The sequence below is a fragment of the Hipposideros armiger genome, unplaced genomic scaffold (assembly GCF_001890085.2).
Source record: "Hipposideros armiger isolate ML-2016 unplaced genomic scaffold, ASM189008v1 scaffold_354, whole genome shotgun sequence".
Lineage (NCBI taxonomy): Eukaryota > Metazoa > Chordata > Mammalia > Chiroptera > Hipposideridae > Hipposideros > Hipposideros armiger.
The window spans coordinates 133,612-158,186 of record NW_017731704.1 but is presented as its reverse complement, the minus strand read 5'-3'; the positions used below and the strand labels follow the sequence as shown (position 1 = coordinate 158,186).

General features: G+C 41.2%; 1 protein-coding gene across 1 annotated transcript in view; it reads left to right on the top strand.

Annotated features, from left to right (window-relative positions):
- The first annotated feature begins 7,830 nt into the window (after window positions 1-7,830).
- The window catches only part of LOC109392893 (membrane-associated guanylate kinase, WW and PDZ domain-containing protein 2-like), a 71,862-nt gene continuing 55,117 nt past the window's right edge, over window positions 7,831-24,575 (top strand). Inside the window, exon 1 of the mRNA XM_019661592.1 lies at window positions 7,831-8,460. Within this exon, the coding sequence (XP_019517137.1) occupies window positions 8,160-8,460 (301 nt within the window). The 5' untranslated portion in view covers window positions 7,831-8,159. The remainder of the gene's footprint in view (window positions 8,461-24,575) is intronic.

Genomic DNA, 24,575 nt, shown 5'->3' with positions numbered 1-24,575 from the left:
AAGTGAAATATGCAATTCTGCACATGTGTTTGGAAGAGGCTAAGCCCCTAAACCTTCCCCTAACTTCAACAGGCCTGGTTTCTCAACAACAGATCCTCACCTTGGAATTGTTATCTTCATTGATCTTTCCTCTCCTCTCTGCCTAGTAAAAGACATTGTAAACCAGAGTTCAGTATTTTTCTCTTCTCACACTTTGTACTCTGTTGGGCAAGGCCAGAGTCAAGGTTTCAAAGTGTCCCCACATCAACCTCTTCAGGCCAAACTTCCGATAGGACTTGGGCTTGTATTTCCGGTCACTGGACTTGTGCTGTGGACACCCGTGGAATCACCACACTGGGGCAAGAAACCACTGGAGAACCATGGCAAATCTTCCTGCAACATCATTTAGGCAAAGTTGGGGAAAAAGTCAAATTGTATAGCCGTATAAATACAAATCTACTACAGAGTAGAATCTAAAATCCAAATGAATTTTTAGATGAAAGCTGGAGACTTTAAATAAGATTATTCTTGGCTGGGGTGGGTGAATATATCATTTATACAGGTATTTTGATGGGAAAGTCTGAGATGCTCTGCATTATGCTAAATAAATCTACCTTATAAATGTGGATTAGCATTTTTACGTCAATATTGTAGAAGTGAGAGGTTTGATAATTGACAAACGATGCAATGGATCAAGTTTATCATCACCACTAGTAACATCTCTCAGATTGTCATAAGCTCTGGAAGAATCTGACTGCTTTTCTTAACTTTACTCTCTTGGCTAAGTATATCCTGTATTTTTTTTAAATTATTATTCAATATGTGCTCTTCTGAATTCCATTCTCTTAAGGTATTAGTATGGATGTAAAGAGATAATCATTTAATATGAAGAAAAAAGTTCATATTAAGGTGGTCACATCATAACACTGTATGCCCCCTCATTTTGCACATAGCTGTCATTAGGCAGAATTCTGCTGAGCATTTACATTGTGCCAGAGAACGTGCAAGGTGATAAGAATACAAAGATGATTTTTTTTTTTAAAGTCTACCCATTCTTCTGTGGAAGACGGACTTGAAAATAAGGAAGTGAATTACAAGCCACATTTCCACAAAAGGTAAATGAAGACATAAGGAGAGTTTTCTATTGTGTTGGAAGGAGGAAGAAAAGTCCGAGGTGACCCTAGAGGTATGTCTTAGAGGGTGAGCAGGTACAAACCACACAAACAGAAACAGAAGGTTGTATTTCACGCAAATGGAACCATGAAACGGCCTAGTGGAAACGAAGCAATTCAGGATGACTGAAGCAAAGGAATGTAAGGGGAAGGGGAGACCCAGGCCTGACTTTGGGTAGGACACCTGGGTCAGCTGCCCCAGGTCCCAAACATGGCGGAGGATTGGCACAGGGCACTGTACCTAACTGCCCTGATCTGAATGTTATAAAAATTCAATCTTGAAAGTCCTGTCTTTATATCCCAAGGGACCTAGCATAAATGCTGTAAGGAGGACTCCTTTCATTTGTGCTTATCTTGGAAGACCCACATTAGCTGGGTTGCTCTGGGTTCCAATTCCTGCAGGTATATGGAGAAATATGGTTGGAGAGTTAGGAAGGAGGCAAAGGAGGGTCAAAGTGAGATAAAGAGTTTGGACTCTGCTGTATGTTTAATGGGCAGCGCTGGTGGATTTTAAGCAGGAAAAAAAAAGGAGACGTTTCCAAAAGTTCTTTCAGGCAACACAACAGAAGTTTTTGAGGTAAAAGGCAGAGATAATATGGGATAGTGATGCTAACAATCTGACCTAAGATAGAAACAGTGAGGCTATGAATACATGGTGTTCTATAATACTGTACTAGACAGAATAATGCCCCCTGCAATATAGCCAGGTCTCAATCCCTGGAACCTATGCATATGTTGCCTTACGTGGCAAAGGGAAATTCAGGTTTCAGATGGAACTGACTGAGAATCAGCTGACTTTAAAATAGGGAGGTTATCTTGGATTACCTGGGTGGGCCTGACATAATCACAAGAGTCCTAAAAGGTGGAAGAAGGAGGCAAGGGAGTCAGTGTCAGAGTGATGGAATATAAGCAGGACTGGACCTGCTGTTGTTGGCTTTGACGATGGGAAAAGGGGTCCACAAACCAGAGTTTAGGTGGCCTCCAAGTGCAGGAAAATGTGAACAGGATTATCTTCTACAAATTCATGAGGAACAGAGCCCCTCCTATGTCTCAATTTCAGCCTAGCAAGACTCATTTTGAACTTCTGGCCTTCATAACCGTAGATAATAAATCTGTTGCCTGAAACCACCAAGTTGGTGGTAATTTGTTACAGAAGCAATAGGAAAAATACAAATACCCAATTCAACTTTAGCGTGAAGTTTTTTTGTTTGTTTTTAATTTTATTGGGGAACAGCCATGGTCATTGGTTACACATTGCTTTCATGCTACAATGGCATAGCTGACTCTTTTTAGGGAGGGCGCAGCTCACAGTGGCCCATGCAGGGATCGAACTGGCAACCTCAGTGCCATCAGCACCACGCTCTAACCAACTGAGCTAACCGGTCACCTCCTGAAGAAAGCTTTTGATGGAAAATCACATTGAACATTTATGTTCTGCTAAAGCGTGGGGTATGTCTTCATACCTTTGGTCAGGTTGGTCTCACCTTTTAAAAAGATTTTTGTAGATGGAGTACACCATGTTTTGGTCTCACTGCCCGTGGCTCCTTATTCTTCCTTCTTAAACACTTAGAGGTCTCTTATTATAGGGATCCAATTTTTATATCTGTCAATCCATCAATTGCTGAGTTTTGTGTCCACTTCTGTTCCATCAGTTAATTTAAAAACACTCAGTATCAGGGTCTTTCAGAGTAGGAACTTTAGAGTCACATAGACACGGATCGAATCACAACTCCCCCTTTATTGGTAGTGTGACTTTGGACAATTTAAAATGCCTGAGCCTGTTACCTCATCTGTAAAAAGGGATAATCACATCTTAGATCAGGATCCCTAGAATCACACCCTGAGATGAGAATTGTGTGCAAGTGATTTATTAAGAAATGCTTCCAGGAGGGCCAGCCGACTGCCGTGTTGGTTAGGAGTTGGCTTGGGACGCCAGCTCTGAGCAGCAGGGCCCCGGTTCGGATCCCACATGAGGGCCAGTGATGCTGCGCCCTCTACAGCTAAGATGGGGAACAACAGCTCTACCTGGAGCTGGGCTGCTGCGAGTCGCCGGCGACGGTGTAGGCTGCAGCCCCTGCTGCAGTGGGCTGCCATAAGCTACCATGTGTGGCTGGCAGCCACCGTGAGCGGCCGACAGCCGAGCGTGAGCGGCCGTCCAATGCTTGGCAACCGATCTGCCTCACCTGGGAAGAGCGCAATGATAATACCAACATGGGCCAGTGAAGCGACGTCCTCCACAACTAGACGAACAAAAGGACAGCAACTTGTCTGTTCCCCTTCCCTGATTCCCCAATGAAATCTTTAAAAAAAAAAATGCTTCCAGGAAAAACTATATAAGTTACCAGGGTAAGCAAAGTAGGGAAGAAGTGATTTCAGGCAAAATCCTAACATTAGCATGATCCTGGAGGGGAGCCTGGGGGTATAAATTACATCGTAGATTTTCTTATACTAGAGGTGATAGGGCTGGACTCCTATGCTGTGTGGGGCAGTCCTTGGGAAATGACGTCCTGGGAGGGAAGGAAACTCCCAGGTGGTTCTCTCTGGCTCTCTGTGCCTGAAGGCACAGTGAGCCCAGAAGCCCTTGGGCAGTCTTCCAGAGAGAGTCTCAGGGGCTGGCTGCGAGACACAAAAGAACACAGAAGCTTGGGGAAGGGTACCCAGACCCAATCAAAGACATTCAAGGGGATGTGGTGGCTCACAAGCATCCACCTCACAGAATTCGTCTAAGGATTGAATGCACTCACGCTTTCTCTTCTTTAGCTTTTAAGATTCCTGAACTATTTTTCTTTTGGAATAGCATGCAATATCTAGTGCCGTGCTCTGCACATAGAGTGCTCAGCAACAAAATAAATCTTTCTTGACACAGGCATCAAACCCAGAAAGGGTAAAGGAGACAAAGTAAAAATAAAACAAATGTGAAGGATACCAGAATACAATGTAACCAAATTAGTCTGAATCTAACATTTCAAATGGCTGTAATAGAGCTGGAAACTTGAACCACAATAGTTGAGACATCTCTTTGCTTTTATCTCTGAAAAGCTAAAGTTAACCAACCAACCAACAGATAACATATTTGATGACAATAAGTCTTACAGGAAATGCTGTTTTTCCCCCGCTCCGGAAATAATCTAAGTCCCCAGAATACTTGTACATGTAATTTTTTTCTTAAAGGGTCTCCATCTTCTTCTTTGCTACTCTCTGTTCCTATACTGATAATTAACACCTTTAATTTTGATAGCACTTCACAGTTTTAAAGTACATTCACATTTAATTGCATTCAAGCTTTACATGATGCTCACGCAACCTTGTCATTTACATTACCCCCTTTTTACAAACGAGGGAACCAAGCTCCGGGAATTTAAGTGACTTGGTCAAGGTTGCACAACTAAAGGCAGGATGCCAACTTCTGACTCCCAGGAGAGTGCCCTACTCAGGGCTCTACATGGTCCCTTTTAAATGTCTGGTCAGGAAACAGAAATCACACTGTAAGTGGAACAAGGAAATTTAATATAAAGAATTATTAGCTAGTAAAACGTAACTACTGAAAGAAGAGATCACTGAAGAATACAGGAAAACTGAATTTAGAGAGCAACCGCTACCTTTAGGGCTATGGGATACTATCCAAGGAAGGAAAAACTTAGATGAACCTGAACCCCCACCCTCACACTCTACCCTAAAATGGCTGAGAGACAGACCTCATTGGAGGTGATGTGGCTGTGGCCCACTTGATGGCCAAGAAATCTGTTGAGGTGTCACACACTGGGCTGGTGAGGAAACCACTAGTTGGGGTGCCAGGGAAACTTGCTAGGAAGCTGCCCACTGGGACGCCACACACTGGGGAACTGGCCAAACTTACTGGAGGGTATGAAACACTGGTTTCTTGCACACCACTGGCCAAAAAGCCACCCACTGACCACCATACCATAGAAGCATGAAGAAAAGTACTGGAACTAAAAAGTGGGGCCCGTTTTTTACAGTGTTCCTCCAGCACCTTCTACTGACAAGTCCTAACATTGTGCCAACTGACAACAAGGAAATGTGTGTAGGTTCTAATATCACAATTCAGGGCAAAGAAGATGAATTGGGAACTGAGAAGCACTGAATTAGCTGACACACACACATACCTCAATGACTGTCCTGGGTCCTCAAGGGTAAAATGCTTTTATGACAAACTCCTGCTCCATTTGTTTTCTTTTGTCCTAATTACCCCTACAATGAAATGCAGACCCAACCTTTGGGACATTATGCTGAATGTTGGTATGACACATGGTAAGTGCATCGAGAGAGAGAGAGAGAGAGAGAGAGAGAGAGAGAGAGAGAGAGAGAGAGAGAGAGAGAGAGAGAGACCAATGCAGTGATTGAGACCAGGTCTGCAGCGAAAACAGTTGGGTCTGAATATTAGGTTCCCCACATTTGCAGCCTTGCAAGTTAATCTCTGTAGATCTCAGTTTCCTTATCTTTAAAAAGGGATGACAACAGTACCTACTTTATCAAGATCTTAGGAGAAATTAATATATGGAGAGCCTATAGGACAACATCTCACATGTAGTTAGAACTTGATAAATATTAGTATTACCCACACATGTTAGTTTGTAATTGGTGTTTAAAAATACATATTCAATTCTCATTATCAATTTCCATTTAGGATTGTGTCTCGTAATGCTGAAACGCAACTTCTTTTGGTGAGACTGGGCTATGCTACAAAAAGTCTTGCCCACTCCTGGGCAGTGCCTGCAGCTTTGGTTTCAGATCCTGGCACTGCCCTGGCTCACTGAATGAGCCTTATCAGTCGCAGCCAACTCCTTGGGGATCCATTTTCTCAAGTGAAAAGAGACACATGGTTAAACAAATCATCTTTCTTCAAAATCTCTTCCAGTTCTGACTAAATTTGATCTCCCTCTTCCCCAAATAGAGCTATGCTTGAGCGGGGAAAGGAAGGAAATTACCACTTTGAGCGCCTACCCACCTAAGTCAGGCAAGCACTTTGCATGCATTAGCTGATTTTATCCTCATCACAGGCCTATCCGATTAGTACTTTTCACCCTATTTGACCAATAAGGAAACTGAGGCTCACAAAGGTCAAGCAATTTATACTCAAGGTCACACACTCCTGGAAAGCGGCAGAGCCTTTTATTCAAACCTGGCGTTTTTGTTTGGGTCGACTCAACATTTTTAACTGTACCGCTCGCCTCCCACACTGTCTTCATCTCAGACATCAAGAATCCTAATTGCTCAGTGCTTTTCATGCTTTGCTTTAAAGAGATGAGTGGGTGTGCGACTTTTTTTTTTTTTGGTCTTAAACGTGCCCTTTGAAATAAAGCAAATGAAATGAATTTAGCAGTTACACAGATTTTTAAACCACTCCTAACATCTCACACGAAATTTGCGTTGAGTGAAAATCAGCAGCTCTCCTGCATCTTTGGCCTCTGTCCTCACCTGGCTGCTGCTCCTGGCTGCAAACTTGGTGAAGGGAAAGGAGCCTGGTGATGGGTTCCGGCCACCATTCTGCCGCTACGTTCACCCTCGGAGCCTGCTTTACCTTCTCTGTAGGGAGGAGGTTGTCGAGCCAGATCATCATCTTAAGGCTTCTTCCCAAGTTGTCAGCCCGAGTCTGCGGGCTTTTCAGCGCGAGCGCGTGCCCCCGCCGTCTCGGCTGCAGTTCCCGGGTCAGACTGTCCATTTTCCGAGGAGGCTGCTCACTGCACCCTCCACTCCACACCCAGCCCCTTTCTTTCCGCTCCTCCTAACCTGGAAACACGAAGCCCCGGGAATCGCCTTTCTCGACACCTCCTCCCGCAGCTGGGTTCCCCGCCCGGCCCGACGCGTGGGCTCAGCCTGCCCCGGGAAGGGGATGCTGCCTCGCCCTCCCGCCTCTGTCAGGGGGCCCCGCCTGCCGTTCTCTAACTTTTCGCGCCTCCGAGGGGAATTCGGAAAACTCTGCCACGTTCTGATTGAAACGGTGAAGAGACGGAGTCTCAACAGCGAGCTCCTGCGCCCCCCGCGGCTCCCAGCGCCCAGGCCTCCCCGCAGCTCCCCAGCGGGCCCGCAGGCAGCCCTCTCAGGGCCGAATCCCGCGCCAGGGGGCCGGCCCCGCGGCGCGCTCCAGGCGCGGGCTCGCCAGTTCTGCTCCAGCCCAGCCCGCGTCTCGGGCGGTCAGGGCGTCCTCTTGGCGCCGCAGCCCAGCGCCACGCTCGGACCCCGGGAGGCTGCAGAGAGGTCCGCACTCGGCTCGCAGCCCTGCCTGCCGGCCTCCCCACGGCCGGCCTCGGCTCCCCACCTTTCCCACTCCCGCCTCCTCTCGCAGGCTGCCAGGCGGACCCAGCCTGCCTCTCTCTCTGCCTTCACTACCGGGTCAAGCTGCGGAGGGAGGGAGGGGAGACAGCGGCGAAGCGGTCCCCCACCCGGCGCGCGCGCCCCTCCTCCTCTCAGCCTGCCTCCTCCCCTCCTGCCAGTACTGTACAACTAGTGCACACACACACACACATACACACACACACACGCACACACACACGCGCGCGCGCGCACCGACCCGCCGCTGCCACTGCAGCTGCCATGGATATCAGCTAACACCACACACCCAGGCGCGCGCGCGCTCCCACTCGCACCACGCAGGAGTGGCCCCCGGCATCCCTACCCTCCTTCCCCACCCCCACTCCACCCGCTCACCAGCTCGGCTACTGCTCGCTCAGGCTGCCGCCGCCGCCGCCGCCGCCACCACCACCACCGCTCTCCTCTGCTGCGGGGCCACAGCTCTGAGTGTCATTCAAGGGACAGCACAACCTCACCCAAGCTCTCCTACCTCTGCCCAGCCGTCCCTCTCATCCTCCCCCTTCCTCGTCCACACTCCATCCAAAGAAGAGGGAAAGCACCGAACAGAGGGGGAGGAAGGCAAAGTCCTCTCTTCTCACCTCTTGGCCCCCTCGCTCCTCATCCTCATTCTCCCGCCGCCAACGCCCCCCCTACCCAAAAGGAACCCCCTCAGGAGCTGAGGCGACTCGCCCCACTGCCATGTCCAAAAGCTTGAAAAAGAAAAGCCACTGGACTAGCAAAGTCCATGAGAGTGTCATTGGCAGGAACCCGGAGGGCCAGCTGGGATTTGAACTGAAGGGGGGCGCCGAGAATGGACAGTTCCCCTACCTGGGGGAGGTGAAGCCCGGCAAGGTGGCCTATGAGAGCGGCAGCAAGTTGGTGTCGGAGGAGCTGCTGCTCGAGGTGAACGAGACCCCCGTGGCGGGACTCACCATCAGGGACGTGCTGGCAGTGATCAAACACTGCAAGGACCCCCTCCGGCTCAAGTGTGTCAAGCAAGGTGAGCGCAGCGGCTTGCTCCGGGCTTCGCCAGGCAGCTGGACCGCTCGGAGCGCGGGGCAATGGACGGGTGGGCTCGCCGTGGAAGGGGGTGTGTTGCACGGTGGTGGGGTGAGGTCGAGAGAGTACCGGCAGAGCAAGTGAGCTTGGCGGAGGATACGAATGGGGGCTAAATGGAAGGGAGGGCACGATGCGGTGCGGCGTGCAACTTTGTTTGCGCAGTTATACCCTCCCCTTTGGAAGGTGCTCGGCCTTGTCTGACCTCAGAGGTGCAGGCGAGCTCCCGGGGCAAATTGAATGTGCGTCAGTGGCATCGCCCGCCCGCAGTGGATGAAGAGCTTTCAGGGACTGACGGAAGAAAGGAAGGGAGGGAGGGAGGAAGGGAGAAAAAGGAAAGAAGGAAAAAAGAGGGAGGGAGAAAGGGAAGGAAGGAGCAACTTGAGGGTGCAGCGGCATCACTAGCAGGGCGGAGAGGAGCAGAAGGTGGCGGGGCGAGCGGAGAACTAAACCCTCACCCCCCTCCCCCCAATTTGGGGATCTGGACCGCAAACGCCTTGATGCGCAGCAGTCTCCTAGGGATCCCTAAGCCACTAGTTGACGAAGAAGGGAGGGACCGATTGCTTTGAGCGCTTTGACCGCTCTTCCTTAACTTTTCCCTGCTTCACTCCTCGGCCCCCCTCCCCCGCCCGCGGTCAGTCACGTGGGCACCGCGCGTCACGTGCGCACTGACTAACCCCGGCGCTCACCCGGGGCTGGCCCGCGGGAGCAGGCTCTGGAGGAAGGCGCGGCCCTGGGAGCGGGCTCTAGGGTCGGGGGTTAGGGAGGAGAGAAATGGCTCCCCGGATGAATGTGCTGTACTCAGTGGGTGCCCTCTTTCAGTGGAAGTTCTCTGTGGTTGGACTCACCTCTGGCTTCGGATGGTGGCGGGGGTCGAGTTTCTAAGGAGGAGTTGAAGGGAAAAGCTCAGGTCACCTATGAGACGAGCTTCGTTTGAATGCTGTGATGGGGACTTAGGGAGTCTGGGATTTTGGCAGAACTCTTCCCAACTCTGTCTTCGCTTGAAAGAAAATGATGGTCCTGAAGGAGGGAAGAGTGCGAAAAAAAGCTCCTTGGAAAGAAGACAACTTTAGCTAGAATAAAGTAGTGTATCTGTGTTTTCCACACGTGATTGCGTCCGTTTTTCGATCACATGCAAGTTTCCTGTGCGGTGGGAGGGGATATGTGCATATTCACATTCATGTAGAGGTTTGTTGGTGGTGGTACATTGGTTGTCCCGCCTCAAAGATGGAATTGAGCATGTCATCGCCTGCATTTTGAACAACCACTTAATCTTACTTCGTGAGAACTATCAAGAGATACTCTTAGGGAGATGTTTTTTCTCTAAAAACCGGTTTTAAAAGCAAACAAGTGAAAAAGATGTCTCAGATGAAATTTCTTAAAGGTAAATTGTCATGCAAGAAAACGTTTTCATTGGGGATTCTTGAGTATTAGTAGCTGATGACTTGAGGTAGGCTAATTTAAACATCGACTTGGAGGTCAACCGTTGCTCAATAGTGTATGAAATTGAAGAATATGACTTAGGTAGGAAGGCAAATAGAGTATTTTGGTATTTTTCAAGGTGACATACCCGATTCTCAAATATAGGCATTCGTGTGAACCAATTTGATGTCATGATACTGTCTTACAGCAATAGATATAAATGCAAAGTTCTGTTTTGAGGTCAAGAATTCCTTTACACAATTAATGGCCATGGTTTTGTTGGCAGCAAGTTTGGTATTTGTAGTGGAAAGTGGCTGAAAAGTTAATGCATTGTTAAATTTGACTAAGGATAGTATTCTAATGAGGGAGGTGATTGTCCTATTACAGTTTGCAGTGATGACCACGTTTTAATGTTGTATTCATTCTGAACACTACCTTTTGAGATGGACCCTGGCAAACTATAACTGTAGCAGTAAGAATGTGTCCAGGAAAGAAAAAAAGGTAGATTATTGGGCATTGTAGATATCGCCTATAAAATCCAGTGGAAAGACTAACTTGAGAAAGGGAGGACATGAAAAGAATTCTGACTATTCTGTGATACTCGACAGGACAAAATTAAGATGAATCTATGGGAATTTTTAAAAGACGAAGCATCCTTATCTTCATGAAGATGAGCTTTCTAACAGAGCTTTCCGAAGACCTGTGAGCTCTGTTGTGAATTCATGAGATTCCCCATCATTGCGGGTGTTTATGAAGAAGCCAAAACGAACATGTGCCGTGGGTCCCTATGTAAGAAGGGGAGCTGGACTAGGTGTCATTTAAATCCCACCATGATTCCATCCAGCATAGTCTCTGATCATTCACCTTCCATGTTGTATTTTATTTGGAAGGTTATTGCTTTTAGAACTCACGAAATATATGCATATAAAGTGATATTTCAGGGGAAAAGCTCTGCTCTTTTCATTCTGTATCAACCCTCAATTCTGGGCTTCACTGGGTCACTGGTGATGGGTGCTGGTAATGACATTCTGCCACAGAGCCCCACAGGAGCCTGATTCACCTCTTGAATCACTATTGACCAAAAAAGAAAATAATTGCTTCTTTTAGCTTTTGTGGGAAATCTAATCCTCTTGTAAATTCTTCTATGTATGATGATTCATATATGCCATACTCTTGTTGAAATCATCCTTTCCCTTGTCAAATAATAGATAAGTTTATTTTCTTTATCATTGTAAGCAAAGTGAAAATTTCAGAACCTTAGCTAATAGTGCCTGTGTGTCTTGGGTCTCACTACAGATTTTCACTTGCTGAAAAAATACGTAGAAACTTTTGGCTCAGTAGTTTTATTTCTAGAGAACCAATAAACTAGCATAGCTAAGAATTTAAACATGGTTTGTTTAGCAGTTTGTTTTTTTTAATATTCAGATAATTGATTTTTGAATATTCATTTAAACATTGGGTATTATACAGAAACTACATACAAAATCAGTTAAACTAAGGCAGATTTTGCAAAAAAAAGTAAACATTTGAATATCAAGAATATTGATAAAAATTGCAACAGATAAAATTACATTGCTTACTCAACTTTTATTGACTTGTTTGGCTAATTTTACATTAGAGTGGTCATAATTTTAAATTACCATAATTTAAAAAAGGTGAACTACTTGGATTTTTAAGACATATTAGACAAAATAGATGTATCATAGTTTTTCTACATTACTTAAATGTCTTTAAAACTATTTTTAAAATCCATGGAATTAAATTCAGAGAATTCCCTTTTTAATTTAAGCTACTTTGAATCCAGAGTGATGAGTCATATAAAAATACCATTTATTATCACATCTAATTACTTCTTATAAACTGTGGCTTTTTAGTTTATCATAGTAAATCTTCCTCACCAAAGTATTTCAATGCTAAATCTGTGGTTCTGTTCTGTGATCTCATTAATGCATCAGACCCAGTTGAAGGAAGTTTCGTGAGTGATTTTTAGATCTATGCTGAAGTGCTAAAGGTTTTTCTTTTTTTTTTCTTTTTTTTAAGTTTACCTCTAGAGTTCACAGAAGCCAGCTATATAGACCATCGTGTCCTACATTCCTTGCTCTATAGCTGCTACTGCATCTAATACCACATGGGGACCTGTGTAGCCTGGACTTATTTTCCCATTTAAGATCTCACAATGGAAAATAAAAGGCAAAAAGTTTTCTAATTCTTCCCATGTGGAAGAAGGTCCAAATAATGTCTTTGAAATTCAGTTCTAGGGAAGATGTACATTGCTCTCCCTTCTATTGCTCTTTTCAAAGATGCCCTTCAAAGGAAGGTAGAGCCACATTGATTGAGTCATTCTTTCCTTTTGACTGACTTCAGGCTAGTATCATAAAGTTAAACCTCTATGGTTCCTTTTATTTGTAAAGGTAAAAACAAATTATGTCACATTTTCTCCAATAAGATTGACTTTCCTCCATAGAAATTTAAGATATGTGAATTTTATTGACAAATAATAAAATTGTTTAAACAACTTGATCAGTTTTTAGAATGCATCTTTAGTGTATTGAAACAAGGTTAATGGAATAATTATCTTTGGGCATCATTTATGGGGGATGCTACTGGTGTTTTTCAGTATATGTACATAATTTAAATGGTATGACCTTGATTGCTAAATATGACTGCTTTTCATGTGTTTATTTTGACTGAGAGTAATCTCAGGGTGAAATCACAGCTCAAGTATTTAAGTTCCACCATCTCTGCTCTTAACATTTATATGGTGCAATCCTTTGGAATATTTATTTTGCCCGTTTTCCTTTTTAGTTGCTTGAAACTCACACATTTACTTTCATAATGAGTAAAAAGTTTTCACATTTAACAAACTGTATTGCTTGTAGTTTGAACAATGGCTTTCAAATGCATAGCTGACCCAGGCTGAATTAATTCCCTCTAGAGGTGGGATAGATTAGAGGTTAAATGTGGAGTGCCTGGGTTTGAATCCTGAGTACGCCACTTAGTATTGGCTGTATAAGCAAGTTATCTAGCCTGGGGTAGTTATAATATGTTGAGAATGTTAAATAAGTTATGTATTTAAATGATGTAGTGCCTGGCAGATAATAAGCGTTATGTAAATATTAATGTTATTCCAAACTTATTGGTTATTTTGAGCTAGTGACATTATGAAGTGTTTTTAACTTTATATGTATTTTACTTTTAACTGAAGATTAAAAATATGAAATGATTGACTAATTAATAATATGAGTAATTTGGAAGTAATATTCTTGAGGTTTTTCTATAGAGTAAAATAAATCCTTTACTTTGAAAAGCATTAATGTGAAGGATAATGCCATTAAGTGGAATGGGACATATTTTCACCTTTTAAAAATAACTCCCACTAATGCTGCCTTTATTCAAAAGCGACTTTATTATACTTATTTTATACTTTAGCCAGAGTTTATTTTCACCCAGTAATTTGTTCCCTTTATACCTATATCTTTTTCTCCTAAACAGTTGGCAAATATATTGAATCATTTATGCTAGGCTTGACAAGCATAGAAATCCTGTTATAATTCACTAATTTTAAGTTTAAGAATTTACTTGTACTGCTCACGTGTGACTGTAGTTAGATAGAAGTACCATTTTTTTTTTTAAGATTTTTTATTGGGGAATTGGGGGATGGGAACAGCGCTGGAGAATTGGGGGATGGGAACAGAGAAGTTGCTGTCCTTTTGTTCTTCAGTCTAGTTGTGGAGGATGTTGCTTCACTGGCCCAAGTTGGCACCATCATTGCGCTCTTCCCAGGTGAGGCAGATCAGTCGCTGGCTTCTGGACTGCCGCTCCGGCAGCTGCTGGCTGCTCACGCTGGCTGCTGGCTACACACGGTAGCCCATGGCAACCCACTGCAGCTGGGGCTGCAGCCTATGCCGTTGCTGGCGACTCATGGGGCAGCCCAGCTCCAGGTTGAGCTGCTGTTCATCATCTTAGCTGTAGAGGGCAGTGTCACTGGCCCTCATATGTGGGATCCGAACCGGGGCCCTCTGGCGTCCCAAGCCAGCTCTCAATCAATGCGCCACTTGGCCGGCCCAGAAGTACCATTTTTTAAGGCAGAACTTTTACTTCTCAGCTAGAAATCAAGTACCTCATAAAAAAGAGCAACCTCAAAACAGAATTAATTCACAGGTGGTCACAGTGAGCCATGTACAATAAAGAAAAATATGTCAAAATTCATTAAGGAGTTTACTTTGCATTTGTGAGACTGTCAGTAGCTCAATACAAGTACTTTTCTGTATGAACACTTGCAAGATGAAGGAACCAACAATATATCTACCACCAGCCTCCCAGTGATTTTAGCATTTTGCTTGAATTAATCCCATTTTAGAATTCAAGAAACCGCTTCCTTGAAGCTCCAGTGTCCAATATTAATTTTTTAAATCTTTCTTAGCTACAATCTCGTTATTTATCATGATCAGAAGCATGAAAAAGAATCTTACAGCTTTCCTAATGTTGTGACTTTTTAAATTACTTATTCCATTTCACTCCCAGATACTTCTCCTCTGTCCCCAGTAAGGACTGATGTGATATTCCCTTTAATAAAAGTAAATCATAATTAATGTTATATCTCATAATTTAGTAATAGGTCTATAATTACTGAATTTACATAGTAAAACACTTGCATAGGGATATGAATCTACTAAAAACTGTTGTAAAATCATCATAGAGAATAATTGCTTTCACTATTGCATTTCATTGACATGTTATCAACTCTTTATTAAAAAGGCTCTATTTAGGGATTAATTTTTTTTTAAATTTAAAGTTTGTGTGAAGTTTAATATATAGTGTTAACTTTTATGTAGTCTAGAGGAAACAGAAAAAGTTTTCTTTTTTTGACAACTGATTGAATGTTAACTCAGATGCATCCAGGTGTATCTATTTTGAAAGATCCAGCAGGCCAATGAGTGGATACTTTAAATGAATGATTAGATTTGTTTCAATATTTGAAATAATTATATGGCTTGCTCTACCTTGGAAAACATTTTTCCTTATAATTGTTTCATGAATTTATGTCAAGTTTTGTGTCCTTTTCAGTTATTTTGCTTTCCTTTTTCAAAAAAAAAAAACTTTCAAAATCATGGCAGTCATCATATGTCCAATAATGGCCAAAAACAAATATGTTACAGCAGGCAAAGTGTGAAGTAAAAGATATGTTGAAGATGCTGATTTTTCTAATGACAAAATTTGTGAGATAATTTTTTTGTTTGTTGGTTTTTTTATTTTAGCTGAGCCATCCTGCCACCTGTTGGCAGCTCAGTGGCAGCTCAGCTTGGGCTGGGAATCAAACCGGCGACCCTGTTGCTCAGAGCTCCCACTCTTGAGCGAGCTCTTAACCAACTGAGCCACTTGGCCGGCCCGTGAGATAATATTTTTGAACCTCTTAACTGACTTTAGTGAAACTCATGCGTATGAAATCAGAGATTTTTCCATAACTACAGATTTTATTAAAAGATTCTGTAAAATGAAGTTTGAAAAAGCAAAGTTGTTTAATTTTTTTAAATGTATATTTTATTTATCTATTTTTCACATTATATTGTGTCTGAAGAAATTTCTTAAAGCATGAGTTTCCCAAATGTTACAATGAATTATTTATGTTGCCATGGATTACATGTAGCTTAAAAGCTGTTTTCACTAAATTATTACCGAATAGATCATAGAGAATGTCTGCGTAAAAACGTTAGGTGCAAAAACAATTATATGTATTTTTAACAATTATTTTTCATTTCACAGGTGAGCAGTGTTGCTTATCCTAGTAGTTTGTAATGCACACAGGAAGGTGCATACTTAGCTGTAACATATATGAATACAAGGATAACAAGTGCTGTGGAAACACACAGATTAATCTAGCAACATACACTAAACTTGTCATAATCTGATTAGCAGGATTGCAAACAGGAACAAATTTCAGAGAGATGAAATGGCCAATGTTGCATCTGTGAAGCATTCTAGTCAGTCCACAGTTGACCCCAATTTGCCATTCTTTGCAGTCTATGCTGTAAGGATGTTAAAGCAACTCTTTACTAGACAAAGTTCCTTTAAAAAATATAGCAATCTTTTAGGCTTAAACATCACAAACCTCCAGAGTCTTGGTTTATTTCCTAAAGCCCCTCAAACATGAATAACTGTAATTTTACCTTTCTAGCAAGTCCAGGTACTTAGTGGGTGGCCATTTTGTTGGTGTTGGGACGAGGGTCTAAAGATACAGAAAGAAGTTGGTCTCCTTCTGGAAGAGCAAGAATGGCATCAAAATGCTCTTAACTTTCTGCAGTTAAAATACTGAAACTCTTTTTTCTTAGTATTTCTTCTGAAACATCTATAGGTGGATCTCCTTTTCCTCTTTGTGTGGAAGTACCTGTGCTTTCCTTTTCTTCAGTGCAGTGTGGGAGAGTCACTGTAGTGAACAAATTTGTTCTGCTTCTTAGTATACACAGAACACACAAACACACACACACACACACACACACACACACACACACACACCTGCAGGTGGGCACATACATACATTTTTCAAACACTAAGGTTCAAAGCCATTTTTTTTTAAATCAATAGTGCCAAAAAGGTAGTTATGCATGTGAGGATGCAATCTTATTTTATAGAAAGAATTACATGAAATTATTCCATGTGTGACAAATCTAGCTAAAAAGCTTGCATACCTATTACAATAGTTTTCAACTGTGAGTGGTATTTTTAACCCTTATTAGCTCTGATAATGGGAGACCATAGAAACATAATGAAATCAGTACTGAGATGATTTATATATTTCATATATATTAGTTGTTAAGAAGTGATAATAAGAAATCAGATTTTAGTATAATAGTTTGGATTTCAGCTATTTTTATTTGTTTGTCAAGCGGCTAGTGTACCACGTAATGCCTAGGATAATGTCCTAATATTAATGTAACAAAATAATGGGCAAGGACAAGGGCCATGCTTATTCATGAACTTGATAACAGATTTGCAGAGTGACTTAAATTTTTATTGGTTTAGATGTCTCAGAGTAAAATGGAGGACTGAATCTAACGTGCTATGACTATATGGTATATTGCAATTCTAAAGATATAATCGTTTAAAAATAAGTTATAGTCATGTGCCACATAATCATGTTTCGTTAATGATGGAGAGCATATATGACAGTGATCCCACATATGATAATGGACCTGAAAAGTTCCTATCACCTACTGATGTAGCTGTTGTAACATTGTAGAGCAAAGCCTTACTCACATGTTTGTGGTGATGCTGGTGTGAACAAACCAACTGTGCTGCCAGTCATATAAAAGCGTAGGCATACGATTATGGTAGTAGGCTATACCATCTAAGTTTGTGTAAGTACGACAGATTTCTCAGAACATACCCCTGTTGGTAAGCAGCTCATGACTGCAAATGATGCCTAACTTATAACCATTTAGCTGAAATACTGGTGTTGCTTACTGAGAAATTAAAAATGTCAAGAAAAACTAAATTTAATGGAACCTAAGAGGTTTTGTTATGAATTGAGAATATAATATTTTGAATTATATTAATGTTTTACATTTAAAGCCATTTTCCATATATCAACTTGCTATGGAGTAACACTGCATATGAATTTATAAAGTGCATATGTACCATAAAACCTAATAAAAACTAAAATTAATGATATCTTTGATAGCCCAAATAGTATGCTAACGTACTTTACAGATCAAGAAAATGCCCTTTTACATTCTCATCCCAAGTATCCCGTTTAAAATGGGAAAATCGGGGCCGGCAGAGTGGCGTGTTGGTTAAGGGCTGGCTTGGGATGCCAGAGGGCCCCGGTTTGGATCCCATATATGAGGGCCAGTGACACTGCCCTCTACAGCTAAGATGCTGAACAACAGCTCAACCTGGAGCTGGGCTGTTGTGAGTCGCCGGTGACAGCGTAGACTGCAGCCCCTGCTGCAGTGGGTTGCCATGGGCTACTGTGTGTAGCCAGCAGCCAGCGTGAGCAGCCAGCAGCCGCAGTGAGCGGCCGTCCAGAAGCCAGCGACTGATCTGCCTCATCTGGTCAGAGCGCAATGATGGTGCCAACTTGGGCCAGTGAAGCAACGTCCTCCACAACTATACTGAAGAACAAAAGGACAGCAACTTGTCTGTTCCCCTTCCCCCAGTTCCCCAGTGCTGTTTCCATGCCCCAATTCCCCCCCAAAAAAAAAATTTAAAAAAAAAGGGAAAATCGTCATTTTCCAGTGCTCTCATCAGGGCACTGGAGAAATTGACTTGTTTAGCATTGACTAAGGAGATCCTTTGCTTCAGTTGACTATGCTTTCAGACGGACTTTAGAAAGCCATACAGTTATTAGAGATACTGTGGGGTCTTCTACCTGGAATGCATTTCTCCTCCTCATCCTCCCCACAGAATGCCAGTTTTGTCCAAGTAGCCACAGCTGATGTACTGCAGGCCATGTGTTTCCTATCAGGTTGGCCTCATCCCAAGGGGATGAACTTAGACCAGCCTAAACTGAGCAAGGGAATTCCATCTCTTTGCCAGTGATTGTTTTAGGAAATGTCTTAAAACCCAGTTCTAAATAATGAAAAGTAATGTGAAGCTCCTTGGGGACTTTCTAAGAAATTTTTTTTTTTAGCTTTTAAAATAAGACCCCAAACAGATCTATTCACGTTTCTGTCTGTGAAAGTTGCTGCACATGGAGGCGGTGCCTGGAGCAACTAACAGCTTTCCCCCACTATCCGAAAATAGAGTGTATCTATGAAAGCTTTGGTAAGCCGAAATGGTATAAAATGAAGAAGCAATTACTATTAATTTATATGGAAAAAATTTTGAGCATTTCCAGATCCTAAGTTCATTGCACGCAAAATGTCTATTTCATTCACTGTGATTGAAACAATTATGTCCAGTTTTGCAATACGTGTAACACCCTTATAAGTTCTCATAGGCTCCTCTGATACCCTAGGACACACTTCGCTAATGGAGTCACAAAATAAGTGAAGATAAAGCACCGATGCTTCCAGATACAGTGCAAAGCTATTGCATCTTGATACTGAGATGCTGAGTATAGTTCCTCGGGAATGGGGCTTGGTGGCCCCCCACTCTTGCTGCTCTAGGTATCTGCTTCCTTTATAAGCTCTATTTTTGCTTTCTGCTTTTTTTTTTTGTAAAAATGAAAATCCTTTTTGGATTTCTTTCAGTTAGTGAAAACTGATGTAGGTACTAATGTAGGTCTTTCCTGAAAGTGAGGTGGTGTAATGAGAACTTCTGAAAAGCTGAGGATACCTGTATAACCATCTTGTGATCATGAGGAGAGGTAGCTAACAGGTGGAGAATGGCAGAACAGAGTGATAAAAAGCTAGCAGGCCCTTGATGAGCTGCTAAAATAATGAGCCCAGAACAAGCCCTATTTCAGGACTTCCCGTTATTGAGGTAACAATATTCAAGATAGTTTAAACCATTTAGGTTTGGTTTTTCTTTGCAGCAAAATCTTCTGACTGATACAACTGTAAAATTATATTAAAATAGGCATTTCATTTTTATTTTATAGTTTGGGCAGCATTGGCAAAGATCTTTTTTCAAAAAGAAAAATCTATTTGGAAAATAAATCAAGATTTATTTCGCTGTTACATAAGCTCAGTCAAATTCTAGATGTGTCACCCTTACCTCATTTAATATTGCTCTAACTGGACTTCTGCTCCAAGTTCCAGAAGAATTTAACCATTCTGAAGTAAAATATGTAGGAACACAAACTCATTTTAACATTATCCGAAATAGAGCATAATCAAGAAAGCAAATCAGCTACAAAAATATACACATAATGCATGCCAAAACCAATTTGAAATATTTTTTGAATTATATAGTGTTTACAAATGTCTGTGCCATCGATCCAGGAGTGTATATAATTATAAACTGACTCATCAGAAATGTTCCAACTCCATTCTTCTGGGGCTTGAATTCATTTACTTATTATTCAACAAACATTTATTGGTAACCTAGCAGGTACTGAACTAGAGACCGGTGATAAAAAGATGAATAAGACTTCATTAAGATATCATCTGTACTTTCAAATAGTTCATCCTGTGGTATGTCTGTGTGAACTGAGTTAAAAATAATTAAATAGAAGGTTCTTTCATCTTTTAAAGATACCTTCCATGATGTAATCAGAATAAAAGGTAAGAAAAACATTTTGGAGAAGAAATATGGGCTATGAGTTCTTACTATTCTACATCATGATTGCAGTTTAAGTAGACACATAAACTCTGTATGTACATAGTGTTAATATTATGCTTAAGCTCCAGGCACTGTGCGAGGTAGAGATCGTAAGAAGAGGTGGAATTCTGAATCCCACCCCAGGAATTTCACAGTTCAGGGTAACAGTGAAGAGCATGGAGCTTTGGAGACAAACAGATGTGGATTCCAGTCACACCTCTGTTCCACACTAGATTAGATGTGAATGGAACACATTATTTTACATCTCGATACATCAATGCCACACTTTGTAAAATAGGAATCATTAGAGAAAATACTTCATAAAAATGTTAGGAGGAATAAATCTTATGTTACCTACAACATGCTTAGTGTAGGGCCTAGAGTACAGTATAGACTCAATTATATATATTATTGTATTGTATTATATGATCTATTATATATGATCTATTAATCTACATATATTATTGTATTATATGATCTAACTATTATATAATATTTTTATTTTTATTATTGTATAATAATATATAGTATATATTATGCTATATATAATGTAATGTATATTATATATTATAATCTATATAATGTTTGCTATTATTATAATTATATATATATATTATATATTGATCTTCTATTTGGTTTAGTAATAACTATAAACAAGAATTTTCAATGCAATAAATGTTTCAAAAAACCTGTGCCTAGCAGCTGGGCAAATGGTCTCCTTAATGTTTCCAGCAGCTTTTCATGGAGGAGAGACGATTTGAGTAGATCAGGTCAGGAAGGTAGGAGAACTCCTCTAGAGAGAAGCAAGGAGGCATTGATACTGAGGGTTTTTCATAGTGTGATAAAGAGTGTCCAAGTACTAACATCTGGAGTTTGATAAAGACAGTGTTAATAAATAAGTATGGAGAATTAGATGTGGGCCAAGCCATTATATAGAAATGAAGGGTGAGCCTCTATTATTATTATTATTATTATTATTATTATTAATCATTATTATCAAACATTTGTGCAGTGCTTACTATATGTCAGGCAGTATTCTAAGCACTTTAGATCAATGTCAGTTTATTTAACTATCATATTATTCTACAAGGTAGAATTCTTTGCAGATAAAAAAACTGGAGCCCAGAGAGATTAAGAAACTTGCACAAAGCCACACAACAATTCCAGAGCCAGGATTCAAACCCTTAATCACAATGCCCTTAATCACAATGCTAGCTTGTCTCTCTGTGTTTGAAAGGTTTTGAGAACATAATTGACAAGGTCATATTTAGCCACAGCTTTCTCAGTGAGGGGAAATGCAGGCAACAGTTCACGGAACAGATGTAGACATTGAAGAGACCTAATTGAAAGAGGTTGTAGGTAGAGGCAAGAAGACCAATTGGGAGGCTGCAGGGTTACCCAGAGGAGAGGTTTTGAGTTCTTGAACTCTAACACTGATGGAAGCAATGGAAAAGAGGGGACTAAGTCAAGAAATAAGTAGATGGTAAAATGATCAGTACACATGATTGGATAGGGACAAAGAGAAGTGAGGAGCAGATTTGGTTAGAAGGTGATTCCATATATTTAATATGAGGTACCTGGAAAGAGTGTAAGTGGTAGGCACCCCAATGTGCCAGCCTTAAATTCACAAGAGTGGTTGGGGCTGCATATGCAGATTAGGGAATATCAGATCTTCCAACGAGAAAACCATGTATAAAGCTAGTCTTAAAAAGATGAGTTTTAATGGAATGGTACAGAAAGAAATATACAGTAAAACTTTGGATTGCAAGTAACGTGGTTTGCGAGTGTTCTGCAAAATGAGCAAACATTTCTAATACATTTTAACGTGGTAAATGAGTGATGTCTTGGCATACGAGTAGTTTGTTTCCGGAACGAATTATGCTCGCAGACCAAGGTATTACTCTGCTGCTTTTAGAGCATATGGGGAGGGAAGAGAAGAAGCAGTAGAGTATAATATAGGGTGTGGGTCCCGGAGAAAAAGGATTTAGAGATCCCAGACCTGATTTCATTGCAATCACTTCCTTATGGATTAACATTCTCTGAGCCTTACTCACCTCACATGTGACGGGGTGGTTGTTAGAATCAAAGAGGATAATTCATGTGGAAATGTTTTGTAAAACTTTTTGTTCAGTTCAGCTGGAAGTTTATTATTTAGAGATGGAAAATCGTGGGGGATAATTGTGTGGGGTGTACATCACAGCAGAAGGGATCTTTGAGATTGGCTCCAAAGCTGGAGTAGGAGTTCAGGAGGAGAGGTGTGGAAAGCAGACAGAAGAGCATGACCAAAGACGGGTGAGGTGAAAATGGCCCTCCTGTGCAGAGAACTCAGTACAGATCAGGGAGACAAGAGAAAGGGGTACCTGAGTCCTCGCAGTGGCAATGTGAAGATTTTTCCAGAAAGGAAACTTGGAATTATATCAGGGATTACATGAAAAGCCTTAAATGCAAACCTAAAGAGTTTGGATATTATTCTGTAGGTGAGTAAAGCCACTGACGGAGTTTGAACAAGGGAGAAACATAATCAAAATGGTTGGGTTTTTGTTTTTGTTTTTGTTTTTTGGAGGAGGTCAGGGAGGAAATTTGGTTCGAGGTATGTATTAAGTGGAGAAGAGACAGAGCAAACCCTAAGGTCTGGTTTCAGTAGTGGCAACAGAGGGACATGAACTTGAGAGATATATTACAGACAGGATACATACAAATTTATATTCAATTGACTAGGAGGTAGTGGTGAAGGGGAGGCACGGGTGAAAGATAACCGAGGTTTCTGACTTGGGGTGGGTGTGTGGAATAGATGAAGATGCCATTAAAGAGAGATTAAAATTCAATCTGCAGGGAAATGGCTTTAGGCTATTCTAGAAATTGAATATTGCTGTCTTTGACAACTGCAGAAAAAGCAGCATGCTACTTTCACTGTATTTTGGCTCTTAGTGAATAAGTAATATGATTATATTTAGGAGATATTTATCATCAAGTTTTTACTTAAAAAGGCTAGACATTGAAATTAGAGATAGGGGATTAACAGAATTTAGTTTAAAAATGGTCTATATTTTATTTTTATTATATTTTCTTAGTTCATTTTGCTCTAATTGATGTTACTTAAAGAACAGAGTGAGTGGAGAAGAATGACTGATGGGGAATATCATCTGTTTGAGGCGCCTGGACCATGACATGATTCTGATGTTCAAAGGTTGCTGGTTACATTATCTAGAGCTCACAGAATGATTGGAGTGGCAGGTTGGAGAGTTGAGTGATATTGTTTTAACAGTGGTAGCTGTAGCCCTTCAAGGAGCTATGGTCCCCTTAGGAGAACACTGAGAGTGAGCTGTGGCCAAGAATTTGAGGAATGCTTATATTTAATAGGGCTGTGCATACATTCTTCTTTACTTAGTACTTCCAATTTAGAGGAGCAGGGAAGGGGAAATATACATCTTTTATAATGCACACACCAATCTTCTTAAATTGAATTCTTCCTAATGTGTAACATATAGGATATATTTATCATTTATGGATTTTTAATGTTAATGTATCACTCTTAAGCACTGAAGAAAATATTTTTGTTTTATTAGCCAGTCAAATAAAAATAATAATAGTGAGAACTCTGTCTTCAGCAGTGCTGTTTTTATCTGCTGCATGTTTTTTGTCCTAATCGAAAGGCTACAGAAGCTAAATAATGCCTCCCTTTTTTATTCTGTGAGGTACCATTTTGAGACCAAACTCTTTGACCATGCTGTGATATTTTAGGCTATATTTGGAGTAAATCGTGAAAATGCAAACTCTTCTCTAAATTGTACTAGAAATTCTTCATTTAAACTAGGTTTGCAATGAATAACCTTCCTCCAACATGTAAAAATATTCAAATGTGTCCATATGGCAATGGCTGTAATATGCATCATTTTGAACACTCAGAATTTTGTATTCTTCCTTGTAAGTAGCTTCTCTAGTTCAAAGTCCCAGAAACAAAGTATAAAATACTTAGAACTATATGTGTTATATAATTTTTTAGAAATCAAAAGAATAGCATATACATGCCAATATCTCAAGTCCATTTACTTAATCCACAATTGGTATGTGAGAATTAGATTCTCCTGATTCTTACTATTGCAACAAAATATTTACTCATTTTCATTTGCTATAACAATGGTTTACCAATAAAGTTATGAACTATGTTATTTGCACTAGACCTAGAACTTAGCAAAGGTAGGGAGAACATCTAATTTTTACATATTTCCCTAATACCTGGAACGGTGCCTGAAAATATATAGAATGTTTAGAAAACATGTGTTGACTGAATGAATGATAAAGGTCACCTTTCCCTGTAACATGTAATTTATTTGAAACACATTGTATTAGTCAAGGTTCTCCAGAGAAACAGAATACATATAAATGGGGTTGGGGGGGGAGACAAACAGAGAGAGAGAGAGAGAGAAAGAAAGA